Here is a 27,660-nt window from a genome sequence, read left to right as displayed (position 1 = left end):
CATTTTTTAAATGTTTGTTCTGCAATATTTGCACTAGATTGCCACAAAAAATGGCATTAAAAGTACCAGCAATGATTTATTATTTATTTTCTCAAGTCATTCTTTAACCTTTTTATGCACATGTGAAAGAAGAAAACCAAAACCAAAAAGCAATGGCAAAAGAAAAAACTGAACAGAACTAAGAGAAATAAACAATATTTAAATTCCTGTTGATTCTGTAAACTTGTAAAAGACAATAATCATAGTCAAACTATTTGTTTAGTAAATTATTTTTATACTGTTTTTATTATTTGAAGAGTGAAAAATTATGAATGTGCTTTCAGATGCTCTTTGAAAAATGACAATGAGCTTCCTAAAGTAGATATTTGTCTAAATTTATAAGCTAACTTTTAAAAAAGATCATGTGACACTTTCACATGATAAATTGATTCCATCTGGATGACATGAGGGAAAATGACTGAAAAAAATCTATAAATATAAATTGAAAAACAACATAGATTCATAATATAATTTTAAATTTACAAGTTCTTTCCAGAAAAAATTAAAAATTTATCTCAACATTAGAGTGTTGTATTGGAAAATGTTCTAATTTTTTCCATTTGCAGTGGCCCTAAAGTACATGTATATGATCTTAAATTGGGATATTTGGGAGTTGTAAATGTTAATTATTTTGTTTGATATTTAATATTTTGTTTCATAATAAATGTTAAAATTGCTAGAGGTTATAAACGGCCTCAGCAGCCTCGTACTACATTTCCCAGGTGGCATTGCGGGAGCTCCGTTTCTAGGTGTCTAGCAACAGCTTTCAGCCCAGACAGCTGGCGGCGGCAACTGGAGCGCTATTTTATGACATTATTCGCTGCTGCTTGTTCATAATTATTAGTCACTAAGCTGAAAACAGTGGGAAAAATAACTCTGACCTCTGCTCAGAGATATGAGCGGCAGCGGGCGGCCCAGGACCAGCTCGTTTGCTGAGCCGCCAGTTGTTCCAGGAGCCCTTGCAGCCTCCGCCGGATCAGCCGCTGCCGTGGGGAGCAGCACAGGAAAGTCCGGGGTCCCACAGGCCTCCGGCAGCAGCTCGTCGGGATGCTCGAACCTTAAGCTTTCCAGTAAGTTATTTATACATATTATTTCTTAGCTTCAACTTGTATCCCTTGCATATATTGCAGCAGCAATTCTAATGTTGAAAAATAACTAGATACTGAGAAAAGTAATCTCTCTGTGTAACGAATAGCTAGCATGCTAACAAGATTGCTAACAAGTTCGTTAGCACGCCAGGTTTTTAAGTTTTTTTTTCCCAGTTGGAATAGTTACTATGCTAACGAACTTATTAGCATGCTAGCTAGCCTGGCTGTTTTAGCCACTTGTTTTGTTAGTCCGGATGAAATCACCTCCTCCCTCCAGTTCAGAAGATCATTATCACGCCAGGCTATCAGCTGATCATCTGAATTTAAAATATGAAACCGTGTCTGGCTCGGGTTGATTTTTCTGGGGTCAGATGGGAGTGAGAACATGAATTAGTAGGTGGTTCTTTGTGGCAAAGCCAGGCTCGGATAACTTGGATGCAGCATCGACTGGGCTCTTTTGTTGGTGTTGGTGTGAGAGGAGCATCAGCTGTCGGTCTGGCTCGCCTGGGGTTGGGTCAGGGCGGACCGATGCTCACCCACCAAGGTCACCTGTGGGGCAAAGACTCGGCAGCAGGTGGCGGACGCCTGGAGGATGCAAGTGATGCACGTCCAGCTTCACTGATGCCTTCTGGAATATCAATGAGTTTGTTTTTTCACTCATAAACTAATATGAAACATATTAAATCCATTTTAAATGTTGTATCTTATGTCATCACAATACATTCAATGAGTCTTTGTGGTAGCAGTCAGTCTTCCAATGAAGCTGAAGTTGCCTCTGACTGAAGAAGTTTTATGACTCTCGTGACATGTTAATGATTCGCTATTTGGGTGATAAGACGATATTTTAAAGTAGCAATTTCTTGGAATACTTTATTTGTCAAATTATATACCTTCACATAAGAGGCTAAAGTTCAGTCTACATTTTATAATTTTTGTATTGTGAGTGAATCAAAGAAGGCGTGGTCACAGTACTCAAAGCTCAAGTGAGTCGTTTGTGTCTAAGATCTCAATTTCTGGATTCCTTGTTGTGTTTTCCTCATATAATCCACGTGGTCTAATTTATCCTGCAGCTAGTTTGTGCTAGCATGTCCTCTTCACGCATTAACTCCAGTTCAAAGTAATATATCACAAATATATTGTCATTGCAGGATCCGTGTGCAATATGCATATCGCTAAGGACTATTAGTGGAGTGATTGTTGCTAATATAGTCAAAGTGTTAGCTGGCTAAAATTGGCCACAGATGTTCATATCAGACAGAGTTAAGATCACCCAAAATGCTAAAGATCACAGAAAAATGGAGATCTGTTGAGAAAAGAAGATGGGCGACTCTCACAGGCAATATTATCATGTATCACAATTATTTCTGACAATTTATCATCCAGATGTATCATGACAGTCCTAACCACAATACTGATATAATAAAAATACATATTTGGATATAAAGAAGTAGTCAAACCCCACTAGATGCACAAAGAGAACAAAAATGTTGTGAACATTGAGGTTGGGTTTACGTATATTCGGAAGACCCTATATGTGATGTTGAAGTAGGTTTTTCCTGTAGTCTGGTAGAAAAAAGGAATTTGAAGTGTTTCCTCTGTTTGTCTTGTCATTTCTCCCCAGTAATTTAAGGTTTCAAAGAATTTTCAAGGCTGCAGAGCCTGGAAGAAAATGCATATTAAACCCCGCAACAAATCCTTTGGTACGGTTTATGACTGAGAATATTAAATACTGTGGAAAAAATTCCAAAACTGAGGAAAAAGTGGAATTTGGTATGAAGAAATAGCACAGCAACCAGCATTTTACTTCTTATCTACTTCTTTATGTTTGTCCAGAGGATGAACCTCGTAGTCTGGTTAAAGAACTCAGTGACCCGGTTAGCCGATACGATACCAGCAGTGTTGGGGTTAGATAAGCAGCACGCTTTATGGACTGATGATGGTTTACCATGCAGAAGACAAAGATGTCGCCTTGTCATGATCACAAATTGCCCCAGAAATTATAATAACACAATTTCAGCCAAACTAATAGTAATGGCTTATTAATTTAAGAATACCCACCCAAGATGATAAAGCATTAATTTCTAAAGAACATTTAACACTGGAGCTGGAAAATATTTTAAATAAATAAAACAATCGAAATTGCATTATTAAAATTTATTATGAAAATTGCATTTCAAGAAATAACCATTTGACTTTGACAGGGAAAACAGGCAAAAGGGTAAGTTGGCGCAAACTGACGACTTCATAACGAGTGTTAAAAATTTGCATCATTTCTCAAAATGGCGGCTTTTCAGTGATATTAAAGTGGAGTGTCTCTTTAATGACTGTTATCATACAAACTTCTTTCTACGTTCAAAAAATGTGAACAAACTTTTCTCAGAATTCTCACTTTTTATCATAATTCATTATTCTCAAATATTTTCAATGTATTTTTTCCTCTGTAATTGACTTTTTTTCCTGTTTTTTTTAATGAATTTTTAATCTGAGAAAAAGTCATACTTTGTTAGTGAGCTTTATTATCTTCTGTGGATTTCTTTTATAAAGAGAGAGAAATGAAATAGTTTTTAATTCTTATTGCTGATTTTCAAGCCGAGTTGTAGCCCATCCGTTTTTTCTGTGATGTGAGACTCATATCCAGGTCGGTGGTGCTCTTAGGAGCTTACTTAACTTTTCAATTTCAATAAATTAAACAGTATTTAGTTGCAGTTAGTTTACACATAAAAATGAACCTAAGAAATGTAAAATGTAAACATATGAAATATTCTTGAAATAACTCCTCATCCTGCCACACATGGCTGCATCCCTGAATGAGTCAATAAATTAGCTCCAGCTGGCATTACAAGAAATAAAATATTATTAACTATAAATTAGTTAATTAGATGTCGGACTTTTCCTTTGAAGCTGGATTGGATAGAATAATCCTTTTAAATGCTGGCTGGCATCACTGAACGCAGCTCTTCAGAATAAAGACATTGTTGGCCTAGTTTTGCGGCTTCCCAGGTTAATTAGTCACACAGCCATGAATATGAACTCTGACATTCTGTGTGTTAAAATCCATCCAGCTCAAATATTCCTCCAGGCAGCAGAGAGAAGGTCCAGCGATTTAACACCATAATGATCTTATTTTTAACGTCTTTTTAGACTTTATCCCTCGATGTTTGATGAAACCTGTTGTTGCTTGTCGCCTAGGAGACATTGGGAAGGTGACGACGGTTGTAGCGACGCCGGGTCAGGGTCCAGACCGCCCACAGGAAGTCTCCTACACTGACATCAAGGTGGCTGTTTGCTCTCTTTCGCTCTTTAATCACCACCAAACGTTCCAGGTCACTGAAATGTTGGACTGCAAATAATGCCAAAGACTTTTAATGATTTATTTAGCTGCAAATAGAAAAACTTTTCCATCCAGATGCGTTTCTTGGATGCCAAATAAACAATTAAGACTTTAATCTGTGAGCTTTGCATTAAATGTTTTCAGATTATTTATTCTATGAAGTCAAATGTGTAATCTCTGATGGGAGTCTGCAGAAGCTACACAATTCTATGGAGAACAACTCATGTCAAAATTGGCCATAAATGTAGAAATTAATAAATGATTTGATGAATATGTACCAAATATGCATCCAAAGGTACAAAAAAAAAGATGCTTATTTGTTTCTTAAGTTAACAATTATCACTGTTGTTTATTTTTCTATTTCACTTACTACTTTCAGTATTTATTTGAATCAATACTGATTTCATTTATTTTTTGTAATTATATTCTTTATTTCGGTAACAGATAATCAATTTGAGTTTCTTCTGCTAAAACTGGAAAAATAACTTCATGTTTGTCAAATCGAGTCGAATCACTGAAACTAAAACTGGACATGAAGCTGTTGGTCAGGTTTCCTGTTGCTTTAAAAGAGTCCAGAATAAAGCTCAGAAACCAGTCGCTCCCATCAGCCTTTACTGGTCTGACTGGTGTTCTGCAAATCCCGGCAGGTTATTGGGAATGGATCATTTGGCGTGGTGTACCAGGCTCGGCTCATCGACAGCCAGGAGATGGTGGCCATTAAGAAAGTTCTGCAGGATAAGAGGTTTAAGGTGAAGCTTTGGTCCGGACTTTATTTTAATCTGTTGGGTCTTTTATTTTGAAAAATTTCATTTGTTTTTTTTTTGCTTTTTTTTCAGAACCGGGAGTTACAGATCATGAGGAAGCTGGATCACTGCAACATCGTCCGACTGCGATATTTCTTCTACTCCAGCGGCGAGAAGGTTGGGCGGAAATGTCCATCCGTCTTTTCAGCTTCCAGACTTTTTGTCTTTGTCTTCAATCTTTCTCTTTTTCTTTCTGTTTTTCCATCTTCGTCCTGTCTTTCTGTCGGTCTTCCGTCTTCACATTTTCCCTTCCTTTCTTGGTTCTTTCTTTTTCTCTTATGTTAGTTTTGTCTTTCTTTTCGTCTTTCTGTCTTTGAGTCTGTCTCTCTGTACTTTCTTCTGATGTTGTATTTTCTTTCTTTTCTGTTTTAATTTCTTTTTCCTCATTTCGATTTTCTGTCTTCATCTTTCTGTCTTTGTTTTTTGTCTTCTATTTTCTCATCTTTTGGTTTTCTTTCTGTTTTAAAATACAGTTGATGCATGAACGTGTAGAAACTGCACCTCGCTCTGCTGTGGTTCAGTAGTTTGTTGCTGTAAACCGAAGCCATAATTTGTTCCTGTAAACACTCTTAATGTTTTTGTAACATTTTGCTTCAAACAACTTGACGTAAATCTTTCCCGGCAGCTTGTTTTGTTTTGAACTCCTAACTCTTTTCTTTCTGACAGAAAGACGAGGTTTACCTCAACCTGGTGCTGGATTTTGTCCCTGAGACGGTCTACCGGGTCGCCCGGCACTTCAACAAAACCAAGAGCATCATTCCCATCATTTATGTGAAGGTAGAAACGTCATCAGAAGTTTGATTTTTCTTCCTGATGCGACCTGCTGTCTTTCCCTGCTCAGGTCTACATGTACCAGTTGTTTCGCAGCCTGGCCTACATCCATTCGCAGGGCGTTTGCCATCGAGACATCAAGCCGCAGAACCTCCTGGTCGACCCAGAAACCGCCATTCTCAAGCTGTGCGACTTCGGCAGGTGAGTGGCGGGCAGCCGATGGCGGGCGGCTGACGGCGGCCGACGGCGGGCGGCTGATGGCGGCCGACGGCGGCCTCTGTTGAATCGTTTCTACCACTCTGATGGTTTTCTGTTTTTGCCCTCAGTGCCAAGCAGCTGATTCGCGGTGAGCCCAACGTGTCGTACATCTGCTCGCGGTATTACCGTGCCCCGGAGCTCATCTTCGGTGCCACTGACTACACGGCGAACATCGACATCTGGTCAGCTGGCTGCGTACTGGCGGAGCTGCTGCTGGGTCAGCCCATATTCCCCGGCGACAGCGGTGTCGACCAGCTGGTGGAGATCATCAAGGTGAGGCTGACCTCTGACCTTTGATTTATGCATGTATGGAGTCACACTGCTGCCCCAAAACCCAGAGGAGCGTTTTGGTTTACCGCCTGCTGTGATACATTCATGTGCCTGCAAATAAATGGCAAACAGCTTTTCTTTCATCAGTTCTCTCTTCCATTATTTCTCTGTGGTTCTTGGCAGGAATGTGACTCCATATTACTTAATTCTTTCAAGAATTCACACTGACTTTGATTTTAAGCCTCTTGCATAATTAATGTTGTCCTGATTTGGGTTTTAGGTGCTGGGAACCCCGACGAGGGAACAGATACGAGAGATGAACCCAAACTACACAGAGTTCAAGTTCCCACAGATCAAAGCTCATCCATGGACCAAGGTGAGAAAACACTAAAACCTATTTTGGAAGTTTTGGTTAAAACATGTTTGTTTTTCATTCAGTGGGTCGCTTTAAATTTTTACTTTGAATTTGGAATAAAATGCAACCCTTCAGCTCTTTGGCGCCCTCTTTCTGTGGAACCATTGTTGTTTTCAGGTGTTTAAACCTCGTACCTCTCCGGAGGCCATCACCCTCTGCTCCCGGCTGCTGGAGTACACGCCGGCGTCGCGGCTCTCCCCGTTGGAGGCCTGCGCCCACGCCTTCTTCGATGAGCTGCGCCAGCCGAACGCGCGGCTGCCCAGCGGACGCGATCTGCCCCTGCTCTTCAACTTCAGCACCACAGGTCAGAGCCGCGTTCGTCCTCACCGTTCTCCTCAGTTTCTGCATCCTCAGCAGGAGTCTGGCGTTTGCTTTTATGTGCAGAGCTCTCGATCCAGCCTCAGCTGAACTCGATCCTCATCCCTCCTCACGCTCGCTCGCATACGGCTGCTTCTGTCCACGGTGGGAAAGCCCTTTCGTCATTTAACCATCATTCTGTCGTAGCATTTCTTTAACATGCTAAATGCTTATATTTTTGTTTATATCTAATTACAGCTCTGGGTGTGTTGCTCTTTCAGCAAACTGCCTTTTCTTGAGTCTGTGTTCTCCAGTTAACAATTAATCTGTTACTGAATTAATTGACTGTTATTTTAATTAATCGATTCATCATGATTAATCATTTCAGCTCCAAAGTGGAGTGAAGAGAAACACTGATTTCAAACTACAATTTCGGTTGAATTTAATTGGTAGGGATGGGTTACCGAGGTAACGGGTCACCAAAGATTTAAAAATGTTGAAATCAATTCTAAAAAGTACGAATGGGAGTAAACGTGGCCTTTTTGTCTTTATTATTGAGGCGAGATGCATGTTGTTGCTGTTTTTAGACACAAGATGGCAGCATTGCAACAACAACAGAAAAACGGGTTGAAACGTTTCGCTCTGTTTCCTCAGATGGTCCCGGTTCAGATTCATCTCACCACAGTTTGCATCCCGGACCCGTGAACAGCATGTGAAGGGCGAACCAACGTCTACCTGCAGGCCTCCCTTTCTCAGACACACACACACACACACACACACACACACACACACACACACACACACACACACACACACACACACACACACACACTCTCTCTCTCTGCTGCTTTCTGTCCACCTCTATAATCTGTCTCTGTACAGTAAATCTGTTAAGACTGTTAACTCTTTAGCTGCCGGGATGGAAACGGCAGGAGGTTGTTGTAGACACACACACACACACACACACACACACACACACACACACACACACACACACACCCCCCACACACACACACACACACACACACACCTGGTGTGGTGGAATGAGGAGGTTCAATAGTCGGGGCTGGTCCTCTGAAAAGAACGTTTTTAATCCACGTTTTGTTTTTATTTATTTACCACGTGGTCAAACGTTGATTATTATTTTTAAAATCAGATAATTTTTTATTCTTATGTATTTTTAAATCTGCGATGTTTGGAAAATCCAACCCAGAGTTTTGGATCAGTTTGGCAGGTGGCAGCAGCAGCCACAGAAATCCACTGTAGTCGTGTTTCTCACCTCTTACTTTTGATTTTAGTTTTAATTTAGGATGAAGTGAATTTGTTGAAAAGTTAGCATTCACATGCAGTTGAGATTTTTGTGTGGTTCGCCGACCAATGGAGAAACACCAGACCATTGTTCAATCTGAAAACGTTTTGCAGAATTACTTCTTTGGCTGTTTTTGACTATTTTTGTCTTTAAATGCTTCGGATTTGTCTTGATTCAGAGCGAGACCCGATATTTGTGCCGTTAAAACATCTGTCTGAGCGTGCAAAGACCGAACAGCCTGTGTTTTTTTTTATTTATTTATTTTTTCTGAAATTAAAAGGTCTGAATATGAACCCTGCTGAATGCCGCTCCACATCTCAGATTGTTTAAATGCCAGAAGAAAGACAGGACTGGTCTGTTGGAAACTTTGCTTTTAAATGACAGGTTAACAATGGATTTTACATTAATTTAGCCTTAAACTATATAGACAAAATACGAGGGAGTATTAGGGCCCCGCAAAGAAAATAAAAAATTAAACAAGAATAAATTCAAAAATACTTTATTGATTCCAGAGGGAAATTAAATGTTATAATATTGTCATTTTATTCTTGCATGACTTTATTATCACACAAGTTTATTCTTATAACAATATAAATTTATTCATATTATGAATTTATTCTCATTTAACTTCTTGTAATTGTATAACTTTATCTTTTAATTTTATTTTTTTGATTATTTATGACCCTAATACTCTGTCGTTAAATAAAAGCTAAAATTGAGCTAACGCCTGCTGGAGTGAAAACCTAAACACTGGATGTTATTATCAGTTAGCATCTGTTGGCAAGTTTAACAACTTTACAACACAAAAATACTTATATTAACGTTAAAACGTTCAAGCACTTCTGATTGGAAACAACTGGCCATTCTTGCATTGCTTCGGTGTGGAGTGCGCAGCATAGTGTCTGAGTTCTGTTCCTCTGCTGTGGCAGATCACTAGTGCCCTCCTGTGGTTGACAGTGGTAGCTGCTTGTGACTGGCCAACCTGTTGGATGAAAGATTAACTTAGCGATTTCTGTAGAAACCTCAGACCTTAAAGACCAGCCGTTCTCATTCTGAGCCTCCAAAATGTTTATATCTTCTATTATCAGTTCAGGGTTTTTATTTGCATTTCTTTTGGTTCGTTTGCTTTTAAAAGCGAGCTGCAGCCCCTCAAAATCGAGCAGCTTTAAGATTGCGATTTTACTGCGTATCTTACAGCATAAATAAAAGCTTTTAGAGAGAAAAACACATGTAGAAATCCAGCGAATGTAAATCCTTGTGTTTGTGTCTGAGATTCTTACTGCGGTCCGAACTGTACGGTACCGGTGTTAGTCAGCAGAGCAGAACACGTGAAAGTTCGTAGTGTAGCGTGTTTGAACAGCCTGGTGTTTCGTGTCGCTGCCGGCCGGTTTCTAACTGGCAACCTCGGGGTCAGATGAGGTCACTGCCGCCCACATCCTGCTTCCTTCCCTGCCCAGCGTCCGCGCCGCCCTTCGTCCCTGCAGGGGGCGCTCACGCTCAGAGCTGTCCAGATTACTGCGGCAATGAAAAAGTGTGAAATGAAAACAGATAAATGAAATCCCTGCAGGGAGGAAACCAGGCGTGAAGCGCCGATTTTTCTCCAACAGAAGCCATTTATTTCCTTATTGCACATGTAAATATCACTGATTTTATTTCTTTTGATTACAGACAGAGTTGGTTATATTTGACCTCCCTCATTCTGTCGACATCTTAGTTTGTAAATAGTTTTTTTTTTGTTTTGCATTTGTTTATTTCTCCACGATTCAAAATGTAAATACTGCAAAAAAGCATAAAACAACCACTCGTCATTTTTGCAGATGATGTTTTTCTCTCTTTCTGTCGTTTTGTAAAAACTGTGAAGAATCTCGGCTGTTCTCCTTCTGCCAGTCCGATCCGGGTTTGATCCAGTGCTGTCTGGTTCTGATCCAAAATATCGTCTTCCTCTCAACAAACGAGACTGAATGTAGTCAGTTTGGGTCTAAAAAGTCAAACAGATTTCTAAAAATTTCTTTTTTAAATTTTTAAAAACTTGTTCCTTTTTTTTAAGTTTCTAAACATTTGGAGAATTTTCTGCAATTTTTCTTTTCATCTCCAAAACAATATAATTTGTATTTTTGAGTTTTTATTTAAATGTTCTGGACATCATGACAACGCAGCGCTGAAAACAAATATTCCCACATATTGTTGAAAATTTCCCAAAATAATTGAAATGATGATGTTTGGCATCTGAATCATGAGTCTATTTTAAAGGACAATAAAATAAAGACTTACTATGAAAAGTTTTTTAAATAATTGAGATTAGAATACTTAAGATTATATAATTATGAATAAAGTTGGGAAGCCAGAATGTATTTCCTTCTAACTTAATCCATACTTTTCCAGACTATTTCTCTGAATTCTGAATATGTTTTCTTATACTGTCTGAAAGTTAATAAAAACATTTTTTTCCAAATATTATTCCCTTTCTTATTTTCTAAGTCGGTAAAGTTAGGAGTAAATCAAACAGCCATTTTCTTCATCTATTGCCTTAATTACGGCGGTTACTTGTCATGTTTTTAGCGCAAGATCTGAATATTTTCCACTTTAGTCTTAAAGCATTTCTTGCATTTTTTTTAAATCAGAACATTTATATAAAAACAAGACTTTATAATGTCTGGGAATATCTTGGTGAAAGTCTAGGAATTTATGGCTTTAATTGCAAAAAATGCTTGCATCAGAGAAAATCAAAAATTGTTTCTTAGTAGTGTGTAATTAATGTCAAAAATGTTATTTTTTGTAGCGATTTGCCACATTTTTGTTCTTTTATTTAAAATAACCTTAAAACTCTGACATGCCTTTGACACACTGATGACTTTATTTACATATGAAGTTAATTACATATTTCAAAATGGACCAAAAATTCACAGAAATGTAAACATGCAGGTCTGCCTCAAGGTGAAAGTTTCTTTACATTTCTGTGTCTAATGTTATCCTACTATATCAGTTTCTTATTTATGCAGTTGGATGTAATCTTTTTAAATTCTTTATTTTGTTAGACTTATGCGTTCTTGCAGCAGGAACTTTTTGTATGTCGGATTTCTCTTATAATTCTCATCATTAACAGTTTCCAGCCTGTAGGTGGCGCCGTTCAGACGGGAAGTGCTTAGTTAGTGATATTTTGGACCAGAACCTTGTGCTGTCTCTGACTGCAATATTAAAATACTGCGCAGTATTTTACAGAAATGTTTCACATTACCTCAAATCTTTTATTAATCTGACGTGTTGCTCGTTGTTTTTCATTTTTCCTGTGATAAGCTGTTGATGTTGGTTCTGACCCGGGGGACTGTTCATGTGGCGAAGGCTGAAGGAGAGAAAAACACAAAGCTGTCTCTGTTATGTGTACGGTATCGACTCATTTGCTGTAATAAAGTGGTGAAACTGTGTTTAAAATGTCCGTCTGAATCATTTCAAAAGTTCTACATTGAAAATTTATTGAATTTGTATGGATTTGATATCAAAATCCTCCAGATTTTTTCAAGGAGGATTTTAACTTTTAGACCCATTGTTGTCTGCTTCTGTTTGCCTGTTTTCTTTTTAGTTTCCTGAGTATTTACTTTTCTGAACCTTTTGATTCCAGACTACTTCTTGAATCATTGGACAGAAATGTAATGCAAACTTTTCTGAGCTTAGAGTTCTTCATCAGAAACTCTAGAAACTGAGTCAGTTAGATAAATAAAGAAAATCCACTAAATATTCTAACAGAAATTTTCCTGTGAAGAACTAAATTTGTTAGATCAAAGGTATTTTCTATGACTAGAAGCTTAAATTTCTGGAATTAAATGAATGAGGTTTTCGAATATTAAGTCAAATTTTTAGGTCATTAGTGACATTTATGTGACAATTTTTTTTAAAAGGCTGGATCAATGTGGAAGACGTAGGTTGCAGTTCCACCTCCGTCCAGCTAGAGGGCCCTCGTGGTTTCTGGGTGCGCTGGAAACTACTCCGCTCTCAAAGAAGGAAAGCAACGAAAGGAGAGAAGACGGAGTGCACTCTCGAAGGTAAACCTCACCGAGTTTCTGAGCTTCTTACTATCTTAATAGCTCCGGTTAAACTTTATTCCGGTTTGAAATTAACGTTCACATCCACTGTTATCATTTAAACGTAAAGAAATTGTGCTATTAACTAACTTTGAGCTGTATGAAACTTTAGCGTTGCTAAGCGAGAATCGTTAGCTTCAAGGCGGCGCCGGTTGGAATAAAACCGGCTTTGAGCCGCGGTAGTTTTTGCCAAACTTGACATTTTGTTACATGTTATCTGCTAAAACATCATCAGGCACCTGGGCTCGAATGACTCAAAGCGGATAAAAGTACTTAAACAGCTAAACGGGTTTCCATTTGTCTCTCGGCGCTAACTTAGCTCCCTGAAGTTGGTGTCTGAATCGTAGCTTAAGCACAGTATTAATGTTTATTTAAAGCTGTATTTTAAATTGACATAGAATTAATAAGAAAATCAAACAAAAGTGAATTTCTGACATGCAGAGTTCTATTTGAGTCGTTTTTTGTATTATTGTAGATTAACAGCTCGTTAAAGCCCAAAATTTAAGCTTCTCTGATAACGTAAACGTTACATAAGATCAAAAAATGACATAAATGTTACTGCATTTTGTCCGACATGAAATATTTGATGGGAAGACGTACAAAAATGTCTGAATAAGCAGAGGTATTTTCAAATCTGCTTAAATTTGTTTTCTGTATGTTAAGCACGGTTTATATTGATCTTAAAAAATGCTTTATAAACAGATGATCATCAGCAGAATAATAGCTGTGTTTTGGATTTGTAATTTGTTCTAAGGCATCACAATTTCCAGGAATGAACTGCAAATTCAGTTTTGAAGAGTTGACAAAAATGTGTGCAAGATTTAGCAATTCACTCCAACCTGTGGTATGAAATGCTTCATATTAACCTGTTTAGTTAGAGGGAAGGTTGCTAATCCACACAAATGGAAAAATTTCAATTTTTAGGATGTTTTCACAAATTGTAATCCTTTGTTACAATTAGATCATCATTAGTTTGAAGTATCTTCACTGCTGAAGGTTTGTTTTGATTACACATTGTTGTTGTAAACTTCAGACTTACCTTTAACCTTTTGGTTAAATAAATTACCTTCGAAATTTGTACTTGTTTCCCACAGTAAAATGCAACACTTTTCAAACATTTTTAAATGACCTTAATTTTTATCCAACAGCTTGGAGATACGAGTCATTTTTTTTTTTACCAATTTAAATAACTTGAGCAATTATAAAATATAAGACATCGATCAATGATGTATTGAATGAGTAGGAATAATAAATATTGATCCATATCCATATTAATATCCATATCCATATTAATATCATATTGATCCAAATAAATTCTGATAATAAAAGTAAACTATCTTCTGCTGAAATTAAATGCTTGAACAAAATATACTAGGAAAGTTTTAAAAAATCTCTAAAAACATTTCCCCTAAGTTTTCTGACATTTTAGCGACGAGCTGACCTAAAACAAGAGGTTATTTTGATTTAACTTTAGAAAGTGAGGAACAAAAAGTCTTTTAATGAAAAGTTATATTGAACTTGAGAAATTTCATGTCTCCATGTTTTGTGACGCCGTTCCTTTAACGCCGCTGCTCCTCTTCCTCCTCAGGTTGAAGCACGGAGCCATGGCTCGTGGGCAGCAGAAGATTCAGTCCCAGCAAAAGAACGCAAAGAAAGCAGCAGAGAAGAAGAAATCTCACGGTGCCGACCAGAAAACCGCTGCCAAGGCTGCGCTGGTCCACACCTGCCCTGTCTGCCGGGTCGGTACCAACAAGTTCTTCAAAACACGGATTACAGGAACTGTTAAACAAAATGAGTCATGAGTGGTTTAACTTCCAGACAGATGATTCCTCTTTCTATTTTGGTTTTAACTGGTGGACCATTTCTTTCAGTCTGAAGTTCTTCTGTTTGTTCTGGATCTTTCAGACCCAGATGCCTGACCCGAAAACCTTCAAGCAGCACTTTGAGAGCAAACACCCCAAGTCCCCGATGCCTCCGGAGCTGGCCGACGTCCAGGCGTAACGGACCACTGAGATGATGAAAATGGGTGAAAGTAAGAAGTTTTCATAGCTGGAATTATGAAACCCATTTTATAAGGAGACGGGTATAAAATCAGGGTTGGTCAAAGTGTGGCTTGGGGGCCATTTGTGGCCCTCTGAAGGATTTTTGGTGGCCTTGCAAATTTGGCCCACAAGCTCTGGATAGTTCATGAAGATGGAAAATTTTTCATTAATCAGGGCAACATTTTTATAAATCAAAAGCATCTTTAATAAATAGGATGTTTATTTTTTACAAACATTGAGTTTCTTTTCCTCGGTAGGAAAACAACCAATCCAACAAATTAAGAAACTGTAGCTGTTTCCATTGACCATGTAGCTGCACAACTTGACATTTTGGAAATTGTTAAACAAAATTGTCCCCAAACTGCACCTGGTTTGGACACAACTGGTTTAAAGAACTGATTAAAGAAAAACAAAAACAGAAATGTTTACTGTTGCAGACAGTTGCTGCATTTCCTTTACAAATGTCTGAAAAACTTCGACTATTTTCTCCTACTATTGATAAAACTTTATTTCACACATGAATAAGTTTGTTGTCGGAAAACGTGATTAAAAATTGTTCAGTTGACCCTCCACTTCCTGTTTGTCGTTTCACAAGTAGTAACATCTGGTTGTTGATCCTGGGACTCATGATGCAAAAAGTATTTCCTTTGCAGTTGTGCTAATTGAGCCAATTTATTGAAATTGGCATCTTTGCATTGGTCAAATTGCACAAGTACCTGGAAAATGCATATGGCTGTAAAGAATAGCGAAACCTGCCAGTGGTTTCAATAAATGTATCGAACATTTGGTCACTTTCCTAAAACGTCTTTTTTACTTTTAGAAAGAGATGAGATTTCTGCGTTGGGTCGTTATTTTAGGAAGGTGATTTTATTTATACTTTTGTTGTTCTGTTATCCAGTGTTTATGTCTTGGATGTTTTATTTTTTTTCTGAATCAGAAACATGATGACCACAGACGACTCGGCTGCGTTGCCTGGCGATGTTGACGAACTCGGGACCTGTCAGTATTCAGCGGCGACGGGGGAGACGCACAACAGAAACCTGGGCAGACCAACACCAGCAGCCCCCCACTTCCCCCCACGTTTAAAAATATATATTTATTACATGCAACTAACTTTTAGTGTAACAGATTTCAGTTCTTCCACCAATTATAATATTCTTCCACTGCAACAAAAAGTAAATTTCATGTTAAAAATTTTCCCCCAAAGACTGAATTCACTGTACGTTGTTTTTTTTAACATTTTCAATAAAGCAATCGATATATTTAACTTTTTAAGATTTTTATACATAAAGCATCACCATTAACTACTATTACAGTTTAATAGATTCTTCACATACAAAAACATTTTAAAACAAACGAGGCATCAAACTGTAGAAAGCATCATTTGCCTGTTGACCTTTAGCAGCAACTGGAACAGTACTGTAATCATCTGGCACACAAATCTAATGTTTTTATTCTTTTTACAGTAAAATAATGTCTTCTGTAGAAAACTAAATCTGTTTTTAAATAGATAAAAGTCTGAATGCCTGCAATAAATCTATGTGAAAGCAACAAGCTGAAGCCTCTGGATCCTAAAGCAGCAATTAAAGCGCGAACCGACCTGCCGTACCAGAGGGAGGAAGGGCGGCCTCCTCTTCCTCATAGACAGCCGCAGGTTTTCACCACCATGTTGCGATGCTTCTTCAGGATCACGTTGTTGTTGTCGTCGTAGAAAAGAACCGAGATGGAGCTGAGCTTGGTGGGGGCGCAGCAGGCCGACGGAACCTCGTCCGGTTTCATCAGGTGGACCTGCACAACACAAAACATTATTGATTAATGATCAGGTGATTTTTACCGTCGACTCCATTAAAGGTTTGTTCTTGGATGGAAAGGAGTCATTTTGAATAAATGTTTGAATATTGGCAGCTGGTGGTTTAATAAAAAAAAGGCTTTTTATTATATTTTCCAAATCCAATAAAAATATGGTTATATTTTTATAAATGGAAAAAGTATTTTTTTAAAAAGTGGATGTTTTTATAGCTGTTTTTATTTTCTTTTCAATTTTTGTTTAAAAAGCGTTTCACTGTTAATGTTTTTCCGTAACATAGTAATATTTTTACATTTCCTGTCAAAAAAACAAGAAAATGAAGTGAATTGTACTCTGATGGCTCCGTGTGGCCATTGTGAATCTGAAAAGCAGCTTTTTCGTTTTACTCAGACATTAAAATTATTCTAAATGTTTGTGTACCGACCACTTGCTGGATGATGGCGTGGTTGGTGGCGTTCATGCAGGCGCCCATTGGATGGATGCATTCACCGTCGCAGTAGTAGGCGGAGTAGCCGGCCGGAGCCAGAACCCAGTCCTGAACAGAACCAAACACGAGTTCAGCATGATTTCAGAAAAACAATAAATACAGAAAATTCACATTCAAAAATACTTGATTAATCCCAATCCCTCATTCTGCCCTGATATTAATCTGGGTTGTTTTAATCAGGTACTTCTGGACATTTTTGCTTTAACTACTGATCTGAATGTTTTTTTCTGAAAATCGCCTTTTTATCTGTATTCTCCAGTTAATTGTTTCAATGACAGATTAATCTTCTTGTTCTATCTCCTGACTCGCCACCAGGGGGCAGGAATGCAACATTATAACCAAGTGTTTCCACAGATTAACCTACAGAGGGCAGCACTGAGTCGGTTTTAGGCCAAATATTGTGAAATTAGATACATTTACACATAAAATATAAAAAAATGTGGAGAAAGGTTGACCAATTTAGACAGTTTACACAAATGGAGTTAATTTATACTTTAGTTACTCTAAGTTTGCAGTGCAGAAGTTCTGGACCGACAGAAGAACCAAATGTTCTGGTGTTTCTGTGGTTTGACTCACCTTCCAGCCCAGGTCACTGAAGCTGACGTACAGCTCGTGTTTTTTGCAGGGTTGACCTTTACTCACAGAACTGCGACCTTGAAGAGAAGCAGAACGGCCCAGATTTAAACCAAACAGAACCTGGGTAAAGACTCCTGGGTTCTCCTAATGGAGAGGTTGGTACCGTGGATGGTGGGGATGGGCAGGTCGTATTTGGGTTTCTTCCTCCTGGGATTGGGCCGGACGGCGCGCGTCGGCCGACACGGGATCTGGCTCTCCCTGAAGAAGGTCACCATGAAGGGCTGCTTGGAGCGCGGGCCTCTGCGGCCCACCAAACCGATCCAGCTGGCCGACAGCGTGCGATCTGGAAGGAGAGCAACGGCGCTAAGGATCAGAACTTCTGGACCCGGTCAGGATGCTTATTAGACATTGTCTTCAACCTGAAGCTAAAGAACTGCTTGGATCTGATGGAGGAAGCCAACAAAATGGAAAAGTTAACATTCATTGAAAGACTGAAATCTGAACTTTATAAACCAAAAACTAAAAGATGGTGTTAAACCAGGGAGTCCAAACTGTGGCGCCGGGGCCACTTGTGGCCCTTGGACTGTTTTTTTTGCGGTCCACGACTGCAGTTTAAAGAATGATGCAAATTTGTTTCAATGAAAACTATTTTTTAAAATCTTTTTATAACCAAGTTTTTATAATTAGAACCCCGACTATCCAGATATTTTTACTAACAAACCAACAGAAATGTTTTTTTTTTACAACATTCTTCAGGCTGAAAACTTTTATCATCCAGAAAGACAAACAAACATCAAGCAAGTGGAAATCACAGATCTGGTTGAAATTTGCGGCGCGATTGGCGGATGACCTCACCGTCCTCCGTTTCCACGTAGAGGCGGATGCCCAGGTTGCTGCGCGGGTGGAGCAGCCAGTGGTTGGAGGCGGAGGTGACGTCGAAGGCCAGCCAGCCCTCCTGTCCGGCGGGAACCGACTGCATGTCCAGCAGAACCAGCTCCGACTCTCTGCAGGAGCGGAACCAACAAACGTCATCAGAGAAACAAACCCGAGGCGCCGGGGCTGAATACGGCCCACTGAGGCTTTTAATGTGGACGATTATCTTTATTCTGAACATTTCTCATCGTAATATAAATTTCTATTTATGGTTGTTTTGGAACATTTGAAATGTTTTTACAATCAAATTAACTGTTTGTTCCACAATTCACTGCAAAAATACAAATCTTACCAAAAAGAAATATTTTCACTCTAGTTTCTAATGCAAACATATTAATGTGCTTGAAATAAGACCAAACTAACTTAAAGTCATTTTTATCTTCAAGATACAGGACATTGTTTTAAGTTCATAATTCCTTAACACTGACAAAAATACTAACAATGTGGGAAAAACATAGTTTTTCCACAATAGAAGTGAAATAATCTGCCAATAGAACCATTACTTACTTATTAAAAAAAATATTTATATATATATTAAGGAATTATTGACTTGAAACAAGTTCCCATCTGCAGAAAAGTTAGTCTTAAGTTAATTTTAACTTATTTCAGCTGTGCTAAGATGTTTGTACTAGAAAAGAGAAAGAAAAAAAAAACAGTAAAATTTCCTGTTTCTTCAGTGAATCTGCATGTTTCAGGATATTATGCATCCATTTAGTCAGAACAAGTGTAGCACTGCAAAAACACAATCATGGGAATAATTATTCCCGGACAAGTAATGAGCTGCTGCCAAATACATATTTTCATTAACACCAGATGATGGCGCCATAGGCAAAACATCTGCAGCCAATATTCAGATTTTTTGATTCACACAATCAAAACATTCAGAGTTCAGAAGATGCAGAGTCATTCAGCTTCATAAAGTCTTAAAGTTCAATGAAAACACAAATAATCCAGTGAAGCCGGAGGATGGACCTGTTCCTGTTTTCTCGTTTGATCTCGTAAACAGAGATGTGCAGCGTCCGGTTCGCTCTCTGGCCGATCGTCAGCGTCTTGTAGATCCGAAACTCTGCCGCCGTCACCGTCTCACCCTGCGGCAGCGGCGTCAGGTCGAAGCGAAACTCCTTCCAGTACGGACGCGTCTGCAGCAGGTTGCGCTCCTGCTCCACTGCAAAGACAGAGGAAAGGTCAAAGGGTCAAAGGTTTCTGGGTTTAAGACAAACAAGACAAAAACACACTGGAGCTGTCAGGAAGAAAAATTTAGACTTTTTAAAGATAACACTAGAAATCATTCATGCACTTCTGCAGGCAAACTTTCTGTTTTTAGAAGAGATGAGAAATATTTTAATGAATAAAAATTAGACTTTAGAGGTTTTAATTAAATTAACTAAATTAAAACATTTGTTTTAGAGACCAAATGACATATTTCTACTGTAGTTTTCCTTTAAACACCGTGAAACCTGCAGGCTGAGGACAGACGGATAAATAGACAAAATGAATGGGTGAATGAAGACAAATGGACGGATTAAATATTTTTCCACTCTTGACCTGGACATTTTTTTGTCGAGTCTCTTTATGAACCTCATAAATATGGACACAGAAAACCAAGCAGAAATGCTGATTGAACTAAAACTGCACTTTTCATAGTTTAATCTGAGTCAAAACTAAAATAAGCTTCTTTGATAACAGAACGTTGCTTCAGCTTTTCATCACAACCAGCAGGAGTTTAAATCCATGACCAGGTTTCAGATCTTCTGCCTGAACATTGAACAGAAGCAGAATCATAAATTAAAGTGCAGATAAACGAGGATGATCAGGACGAGCCCTGATTGGTCGGCTGCAGCAGCAGCTCTGCCTGGTAATTAGAGACACTTATTGCTGTGGACCGCAGCAGCTGCTCTGCACACACACCACTAATTACAGGCCTCCCAGTATTTTTAGAGACGCTCCTCCACAGAAACATTTTCATCTCGATCTGGGCCGTTGTGTGTCAGTGGGGCCTTTAATTCCTGCCAGCTGTTTCTTCCCATGACATACACAGAAACCCACAGCCCACCTCCACCGCTGGCTCCGCTCAGCCGCGTTCAGCCTCAGAAAAGGTTTTCTGCAGGGAAACAATCGTTTGCAAATTATTTATTTTGTTTTAGAGTCGGCTGATGAATCTATTTCTTGCTAAATGATGAGAGTTCATTAAAAGCTTGGAGAGGAGACAAATTATTCCCACGATAAAGTCTGCGTCTGAATCCCAGAGGGGCCGCAGGAAGGAAGCCGTCGGGAAGAGGATGTTTAGCTTTCAGGGTAACACAGATAGGCATCGATCAGACTGCTAAGCGGTTCTGACGGATTCCCTGAGGTCCAAACAGGTTCTGGGCGGCAGACGCACCAGAACCAGAATGATGCAACAAGCTGAGTTTAACGTAAACCTGAAAACCAGTTTCCATCGCGCTCATTTCTGTGACAAACTTTAGCTCAACGTTTTTGTTTAAAGCGTTTTAAATCTTTTAAAAGACCATAAATAAAACCAAACTGTTTTAAAAAATAAACGTTTTTTTTTTTTACGTATTTGTTAAAACTGTCGCCATGTTTTGAGAATGTAACAGGAGATATGAGCTGCTACTGCCGTCTGAACAACCAATCAGAGCCAGGAGGCGGGTCTTAGCGCTGTCAATCAACCCTGTGAACACGCTGCGAAAGGTGCTAATGACGGAGAAACAACTTCATCCTCAATTATAGGTGGATATGCTAACTAGCATTAGCATTATGTGCGGAAAATGTAGTTTGATGCTCAAATGTTTTTAATGTCCAGTGACACGTTTATTTCCTTTAATGATTTTATTTGATGTACTTAAGTTTTCTGTTTGCAATTTTCTTTTATTCTTGTAAAGTATCCCAGTTTTCAGAAAAGAACAAATAAAATCCATTTTTATTATTATGATGGCAATGTCTTTATGAAGCATAACAGACATGACAGAAAAGTAAAATAATTTAAAGAGCAGCTGATAAACAGACATTTAAATATTCAGAGATTATTAAAAAAAATGAAACAAGAGTTGGGAAAGTTTTAAAAAATATGGCCTTTAAGAACAATTTCTGGAAACTTCTTGAAGAAATTTACCTTCAAAAGACTCAAAGGGGATCAAACTCTAATCCAGTGCTTCTCAATTATTTTCCGTTACGCCCCCCCTAGCAAGAAGAAAACTATTCGCGCCCCCCACTCCCCACCGTGACTATCCATCTCTGCATAACATTTTTTCCTTATTAACATTTTTTTCGCTGAAAAAACTCTAGCGGCTTATCGGCGTGATTGGGATGTAACGTATTTAAGTGACGCGCTAATTTATTTTGGCTTCATGCTGTCCGCTGCGAGCATTTTTAGACACAGCAAACACAGCGGTCTTTCCTCTTCTCCAACTGTAGTCACAGTGAAGCCAAGCGCTAACTACGCTTCGTCGTATTTCCTCTTCTTAGCTTTCGGTTGACTTTCTGTTGTCTCATTATCTTTGTCTCTCTCCACTTTTCTTTTCATCCCTGTGAAAACTTTTTCATGTTGGGGGTTGTTGAATAACGGAGGCCATAGACAGAACGCAGTCGGAGCTTTTTGTTGACTTAACACTGCTAACCAAGGCAAACCTGTTGTCTTGTAAGTCATGAAATGTTGCACTGTCGCAAACGTGACAGAAGTAACAATGAGAGCGCCACTGCCGCCTACTGTGCGCAATTACACTTTATACTAGTACAGCCAAAAAAAAGCCTGTTCCCCAGGATCACACGCCCCCCCAGGTATCGCACCGCGCCCCCCAAAGGGGGCCCGCCCCACTATTTGAGAAGCACTGGGCTAATCCATGGGAGTCCAATGTGTGGCCCAGGGGCCATTTTCAGCCCTCTGGAAGATTATAGACGGCCCGTCAAGAGCTCAAGTCTAGAATGGAGAACATTTTAAACTATGCTTCTTTGTTTTCTATCTACAGGGAATTACAGATCCATTCTCTACAAAAATCTGACTTTTCTTTATTTTAATAAAAATTGCCAATAATACATTTTTCTGGATGATAGTCCCAGAAATGATTGCAATAAGTGATAATGTTTGAAAACAAGTAACATATTGATAAACTTTAAACTGAAAGATATTTTAAATATCTAAAATAAAAACATAACAAAAAATAGCAGTAATAAAAGCAAAAGCTTATGACAGAAAGTCAATAAAATGGATTCTGACATATCTCTAAACAAAATCTCTTAAAAAATATCACAATTACAATTATTGAGCTCATTTTAATTTATTATGCAGTTTATTGCGACAGGATCAACAATAAGTTTGTTTTAAAATCTGAACAGTTTTTTGTCTTTCAGTGTCTTTGGTCACTATTTAATTCAAAAACGATTTTTCTTTTTATTCAATTTCGACATTCTGTTGATTGACAAACATAAAAAACAGTAAACAAATGAAACATTTATTTAAAACAATTTTTTTTGGCTGCATTATGTAACTTTTATTAAAATGTATGTTAAAAATGCCACCATGTGGTAACAGTTAGAAATCTGTGGAAATTAATGTCCTTCCTGCAAAAATAACCAAACTGAGGCAGGAGGAGGGTCTTAGCGCTGTAAATCAAACCCATGAATGTGCTACTAAATATCCTAATAGTGGAGAAACAACTTCCTGTTACAGGAAAACCGTTTATCCGCAGTGGTTATGCTAACTAGCGTTAACATTCCCAACAGGATTTGTTGACGGGAAAAGTTGCAGCGGAATCAAAGAGCAACTTTATAAAAAGTTCCTTACTGCAGCTTTAAGCAAACAGGTTTGTGTTAGATTGTTATAACGAATTTTGCAAAACAATAAACTGTACCTCAAGTTATCGCAATGAACGATAATGCTATCGTTTATCTAATTCTCAAGCTCAGTTATCTCTACTCTCAGAACTGGAGGTGCACCGATTTATCTGCGCCAGTTTCCTAAGTTTTGGGAGATCAGTGATCCTTTATGTGAAGTCAATCTTTTCCAACAATCTTATGTTCCTCCCTAAAGGTCTAAGGCTCGGCTTTCACATGTTGGACTGACAAACACCAGGTCATGTCATCACGTTTACAGTTTATAGTAGTTAACAACCCACTGCTGCCAACTCAGCAACTGTTTTGCTGTACTTAGCAACATTTCAGGCAAAATAAAAATTTCTTTTATACAAAATCGGACCTCTACTCAGAACCGGTCTCCACCTTTGGCCACTCACCCAGGTTGACGAAGCTCATCACCGTGTCGGCCTCGCTCACCACGCTCCCCAGCGGCGGCGTGTGCGTGCTGAGCGTTGGCAGCGCGGCGTAGTTGACCTGCACGGCCGCCCCGTACCTCCCCAGGCCCGGCCCGTTCAGCGCCATCTCGTCCTCGTCGTCGGCCGACATGGCGTGGTACAGGTCCAGCATGAAGAGCGGTGCCGACGAGGGCGGCCTGAGGGGCGGGTGCGGTCTGGGTCGGCCCGGCAGGCCCAGGATGTTCAGGATCTCCTTCTGCATTTCCTTCTTCTCGCGGCCGCTGAGCCGGCGGAAGCTGGAGTGGACCACGGCCTCGGCCTGCTGGCTCCACAGCAGGACGGACAGCAGCAGGAGAGGCAACAGCAGGGTGGAGCTGGGTCCTGGGCCGGGTCTGGGTCCAGGTCTGCCCCGCAGCTGCAGGATCTGGTGCAGGTTCATCCTTCTGGAGCGCCGCTCTCCTCCAACTGCTGCAGCTCAGTCACCGCAGACAAAAACAGCCGAGATTTATGCCTGAGGTGTTTAGACGAGCGCCGGCTCTGTTTACCTCTAATCTCAAATCAGAAGGAAAATCCACCTCTCCCCTCAGCGCTCAGTCACGCAGCAGCAGAGGCGCGCATGATGAGAGTCGGCATAATTACAAGCTATTGGAACTGCTGTGAATATAGACAAAAAAAGAGAAGCTTTGAAGCTGCAAACGTGAAAGATGTGGAGCAATTTCAGTGATGAGTGGGTGCTGGAGAGGAATTTGGGAGCGTTGTCATTAGGTTTAGAGTAATTCTCCTCTGGATCCAGGATGAGAGGAACCAGCAGGGATTCCCCAGGAGAACTTTGACCCGCTGGTCGGCTCAGGAACGGTCCGATCCCGGTTCGAGTCTCATTTCCCAGCAGAGGTAAGTCGACTCTGCACTCTGTGGAGGCTCTGCAGAGTGAATCCTGAGCAGCTGTTCACAAGCAGGAGGGAGTTTCCCTCCTCCTCCTCCTCCTCCTCCTCCTCTTTAACTTCTCCTCTCTTCATCGCCACCCCTCCCAGCGGTCTCCTCAGGAGACCTCATCTCACCGCCACACTTCTACCTCTTCATCTGCTTCCTTTCTTCAGTTTGTCGTAAATTATTTTTATGTTTACAACAGAAATTAAATGCATTTTTTAACTCTGAGCTGATAAATCCTCTATTTGTCCGGAGGAGTTTTTCTGCAGCAGGTCTAGAGCAAACATCCACGCTCGGGTCCAAACCAGAAGGACTCTGAGGGAAGAAATGATTAAAATAGAGTAGAGAGGTTCAGCCCTGTGCCCGCTCATGTTTGTGCGCTCTTCTCTTCAAAGTGAACTCGGTTCTTGTGGTCCCTTTGAGAGGAACGAGTAACATTGACCAAACCAACGCGGTCGCCGTCATTTTTGCCCGAGGCCAAAGGCAAGTCCCTGAAATGCCAGGAATTAATGCGCTACCCACTTTGCTTTGTGAACATGCCAAATCCTGGAGGATTTATCAGGAGAGGTGAAAGTACAGAAGAGAAAATAAATACAAAAAAGAGGGAATGTTTGCCTCTGAAACTGAATAACCCAACAGAAATAAAAAAGGCATTCCTGAGAGGAAGAAGTAGAGGACTGTCACCAAAGTGAGGGGGTGAAGATGGATGGAGAGTGGACAGCAAACGAGTGGCCAGTGAGAGTACGCACAGCTGCAGAGGAACAACTCAAACCATCACATAAACACGACAAAGTTTCAAATCTTCCACCAACGCCTGACGTAAAACCAAAAACGTATCCTGGTCGGGCAAGGCAAACACGAAGCTTAGCTTATTTCTCCCAAACCACCACCTGCCTCCGCTCTGTGTTTACCTCCTCTCTGTGCAGAGAAGTGAAGATCCAGGCGGGCACGTCTTTATCTTCTGCATGTCGAACACCTCAATTACAGAGAAATGTCCGGCGACTGGCTGCGAGTCTGGGCCTTGCCATCAGACACAAACTGAGGCACGCACACACAGGAAGAGAGAAAAACAAATTAAGTTTGCTTCACTTCTCTCAATAAATTTACACTTTGAAGGAATAACAACCAGGAGCTCAGAATAAGAAAACACATGCATGCAAATACACAAATACCTGCACAACTCATGGAGGCGTTGCTAACATGCATGTTTTCATTTGGCTTCTGACCTTTCAAAACAAAAAAATAGTTAAATTTAGAAACAAGTCACAGAAAAATATGAAAAATTATTGGATTTTAAAATACACCTTATCTTTAATCTGCTATAGTTTAAAAACTACAATATTTAAACCTTTTAAGCCTGTGATGCATTATTCTGGATCATTTTCAATATGGTCAGGATGCAAAAAACCTTTTATAGCCTGTTTTTTAACTTTCAAATATCAAATAAAGGTTTCACAATTTACTAATGAGTCTGGATTACTCTGCTACAATAGTCTAGTGCAGGTTTTACTGGTTTAAGTATTTTAGTTTTTAAATTATATCAAATTAATAATTTCCATGGTAGTGAAAAATTAAGTTAAATTAGCAGCTACAATCAGAAGCTAACTTCAGCCTTTATGAATATCTCCATTGTCTTCCACAGCAATAACGAAACGTAGAACCCAAAATCAAAAGTTTTATTTACTGAATAAGAACCAAGACCAATATTTTAATACATTCAATAAAATGTTTATGAAGATTTGGTAAAGCTGCATTAATAGCGCAGACTAAAAACAAAAGAAGTTCCTTCCATACCAAAAAATGTACTTTTAGTTTTTGAGTTACTGCCGTTGGAAATTAAAGAAACAAGATGGCGGGTGTGTGATATTAGCCTTCTGCTAATATTTGCCAACTTCGACATTTTTTTCAACAGAAATGTACTATTTCCTCTGGCAGAACTGTTTGGATGTATTTTTTATTCTTCCGATTTGTTTCATACGAGCTTTACAAACTCATAACATAATTTCTGAACAAGCAGAGAGATAAATCCAAACCTGAAAGTCGTCATTTTCGAGCTTTCAAAACGCCGAGGACGACGTAAGAGAGCTTCCATTCGTGGAACGAACCATTATGAGATTTTGGAGGGGGGGTCCAAAGATTAGACATTTTAAAAACATTTGTCTCTTAATACTACATATACCTAAATACTTTCAATGTTATCTAACCATGTATATATTGCTTACAATGAACGGTTTAGGGAATGTTGACTGTAAACACGTCCACGTTCTTATATACTGAGAACGGAACTGGATACATTTTCCCCCGCAAGATTTCAGGCAGCACTTTCAGCATAATGTTGCTCTTTACTCAGTTAATATGTTTATAGCTTCCAAGTCCAATTTTAAAAACTTTGTTGTAATATCTAAAACCCATTTTGCACCAAGGAAAAGTCCCCAACTTAATAATTCTAATAAAACACTTGGGACTCATTCAAAATGGGCACCAGAAAGTGGCATGTTACCAGGCAGCTGTCAACACGTTTAACAGAATTACTGGGTCTATTCCTGGTTCTGTATTCATGGATTATTTTTTACATTAAAACAATTGATAGAAAAACCCATCATAGAAAAATTAAATACCTTACACAATGCTTGCTGACCTGCTATTGGCTGCTGTTCACAAAGCAGAAGATCCAGAATTGTCCCTTTTTTCCCCGGATAAGACTGGAGATACTAGTTCTGGCCCTTGGAGACTTAAAATTGGCGTTTTTAAAAGGAGTCTCCAGTATTTGTGTTTTTTAGTTATTCTCATACTGGTACTTGGAGTTTGACATAGGTTACAGGGGCCTGATGTGGGAACCATTGGGCACCATGCAGAGAATAAGCCCAAAACTTAAAGAGCTGGTCATGCTGTCTAATGTGCTTGAAGTTGGACTGTAGGAAGCTCCAGCAACTGTCTGATTATGTCACTTTGTGTCAGTGGTCTTCTGTTATCCAGTCCACACAT

The 27,660-nt window shown here is 39.4% G+C and overlaps 3 protein-coding genes across 6 annotated transcripts; 2 read left to right on the top strand and 1 right to left on the bottom strand.

Annotated features, from left to right (window-relative positions):
- The first annotated feature begins 784 nt into the window (after positions 1 to 784).
- gsk3aa (glycogen synthase kinase 3 alpha a) lies at positions 785 to 12,003 on the top strand. Its single transcript, XM_055055340.1, has 11 exons — positions 785 to 1,109; positions 4,317 to 4,402; positions 5,106 to 5,207; positions 5,295 to 5,378; positions 5,928 to 6,038; positions 6,103 to 6,233; positions 6,359 to 6,563; positions 6,841 to 6,936; positions 7,093 to 7,279; positions 7,360 to 7,437; positions 7,927 to 12,003. Exons 1-11 carry the CDS (start codon positions 935 to 937, stop codon positions 7,986 to 7,988), a joined length of 1,317 nt encoding a protein of 438 aa, XP_054911315.1. The 5' UTR covers positions 785 to 934; the 3' UTR covers positions 7,989 to 12,003.
- Positions 12,004 to 12,497: 494 nt separating this feature from the next.
- On the top strand, positions 12,498 to 15,966 carry zgc:91910 (Zinc finger protein 706-like). The gene is made up of 4 exons (XM_055055349.1): positions 12,498 to 12,618; positions 14,246 to 14,396; positions 14,563 to 14,689; positions 15,637 to 15,966. Exons 2-3 carry the CDS (start codon positions 14,262 to 14,264, stop codon positions 14,656 to 14,658), a joined length of 231 nt encoding a protein of 76 aa, XP_054911324.1. The 5' UTR covers positions 12,498 to 12,618; positions 14,246 to 14,261; the 3' UTR covers positions 14,659 to 14,689; positions 15,637 to 15,966.
- Positions 15,967 to 15,999: 33 nt separating this feature from the next.
- On the bottom strand, positions 16,000 to 25,659 carry bmp8a (bone morphogenetic protein 8a). 4 transcript variants are annotated; one of them, XM_055055346.1, is made up of 8 exons: positions 25,587 to 25,659; positions 23,731 to 24,402; positions 19,475 to 19,667; positions 18,425 to 18,573; positions 17,733 to 17,912; positions 17,570 to 17,646; positions 16,931 to 17,041; positions 16,000 to 16,487 (listed from the first exon to the last, which is right to left on the bottom strand). In XM_055055346.1, the coding sequence occupies exons 2-8, from the start codon at positions 24,185 to 24,187 to the stop codon at positions 16,338 to 16,340; spliced, it is 1,317 nt and encodes a 438-aa protein (XP_054911321.1). In that variant the 5' UTR covers positions 24,188 to 24,402; positions 25,587 to 25,659; the 3' UTR covers positions 16,000 to 16,337. The 4 variants fall into 4 exon arrangements, with proteins under 4 accessions (XP_054911321.1, XP_054911323.1, XP_054911322.1 ...); XM_055055348.1 differs by having other exon boundaries at positions 23,731 to 24,216; positions 25,587 to 25,658; XM_055055347.1 differs by lacking the exon at positions 25,587 to 25,659 and having other exon boundaries at positions 23,731 to 24,216; positions 24,324 to 25,575.
- Between the last annotated feature and the right edge of the window lie 2,001 nt (positions 25,660 to 27,660).

Source organism: Poeciliopsis prolifica, unplaced genomic scaffold (genome assembly GCF_027474105.1).
Source record: "Poeciliopsis prolifica strain line A6 unplaced genomic scaffold, Auburn_PproV2 SCAFFOLD041, whole genome shotgun sequence".
Classification (NCBI taxonomy): domain Eukaryota; kingdom Metazoa; phylum Chordata; class Actinopteri; order Cyprinodontiformes; family Poeciliidae; genus Poeciliopsis; species Poeciliopsis prolifica.
This window is presented reverse-complemented; position numbering and strand designations above follow the sequence as displayed.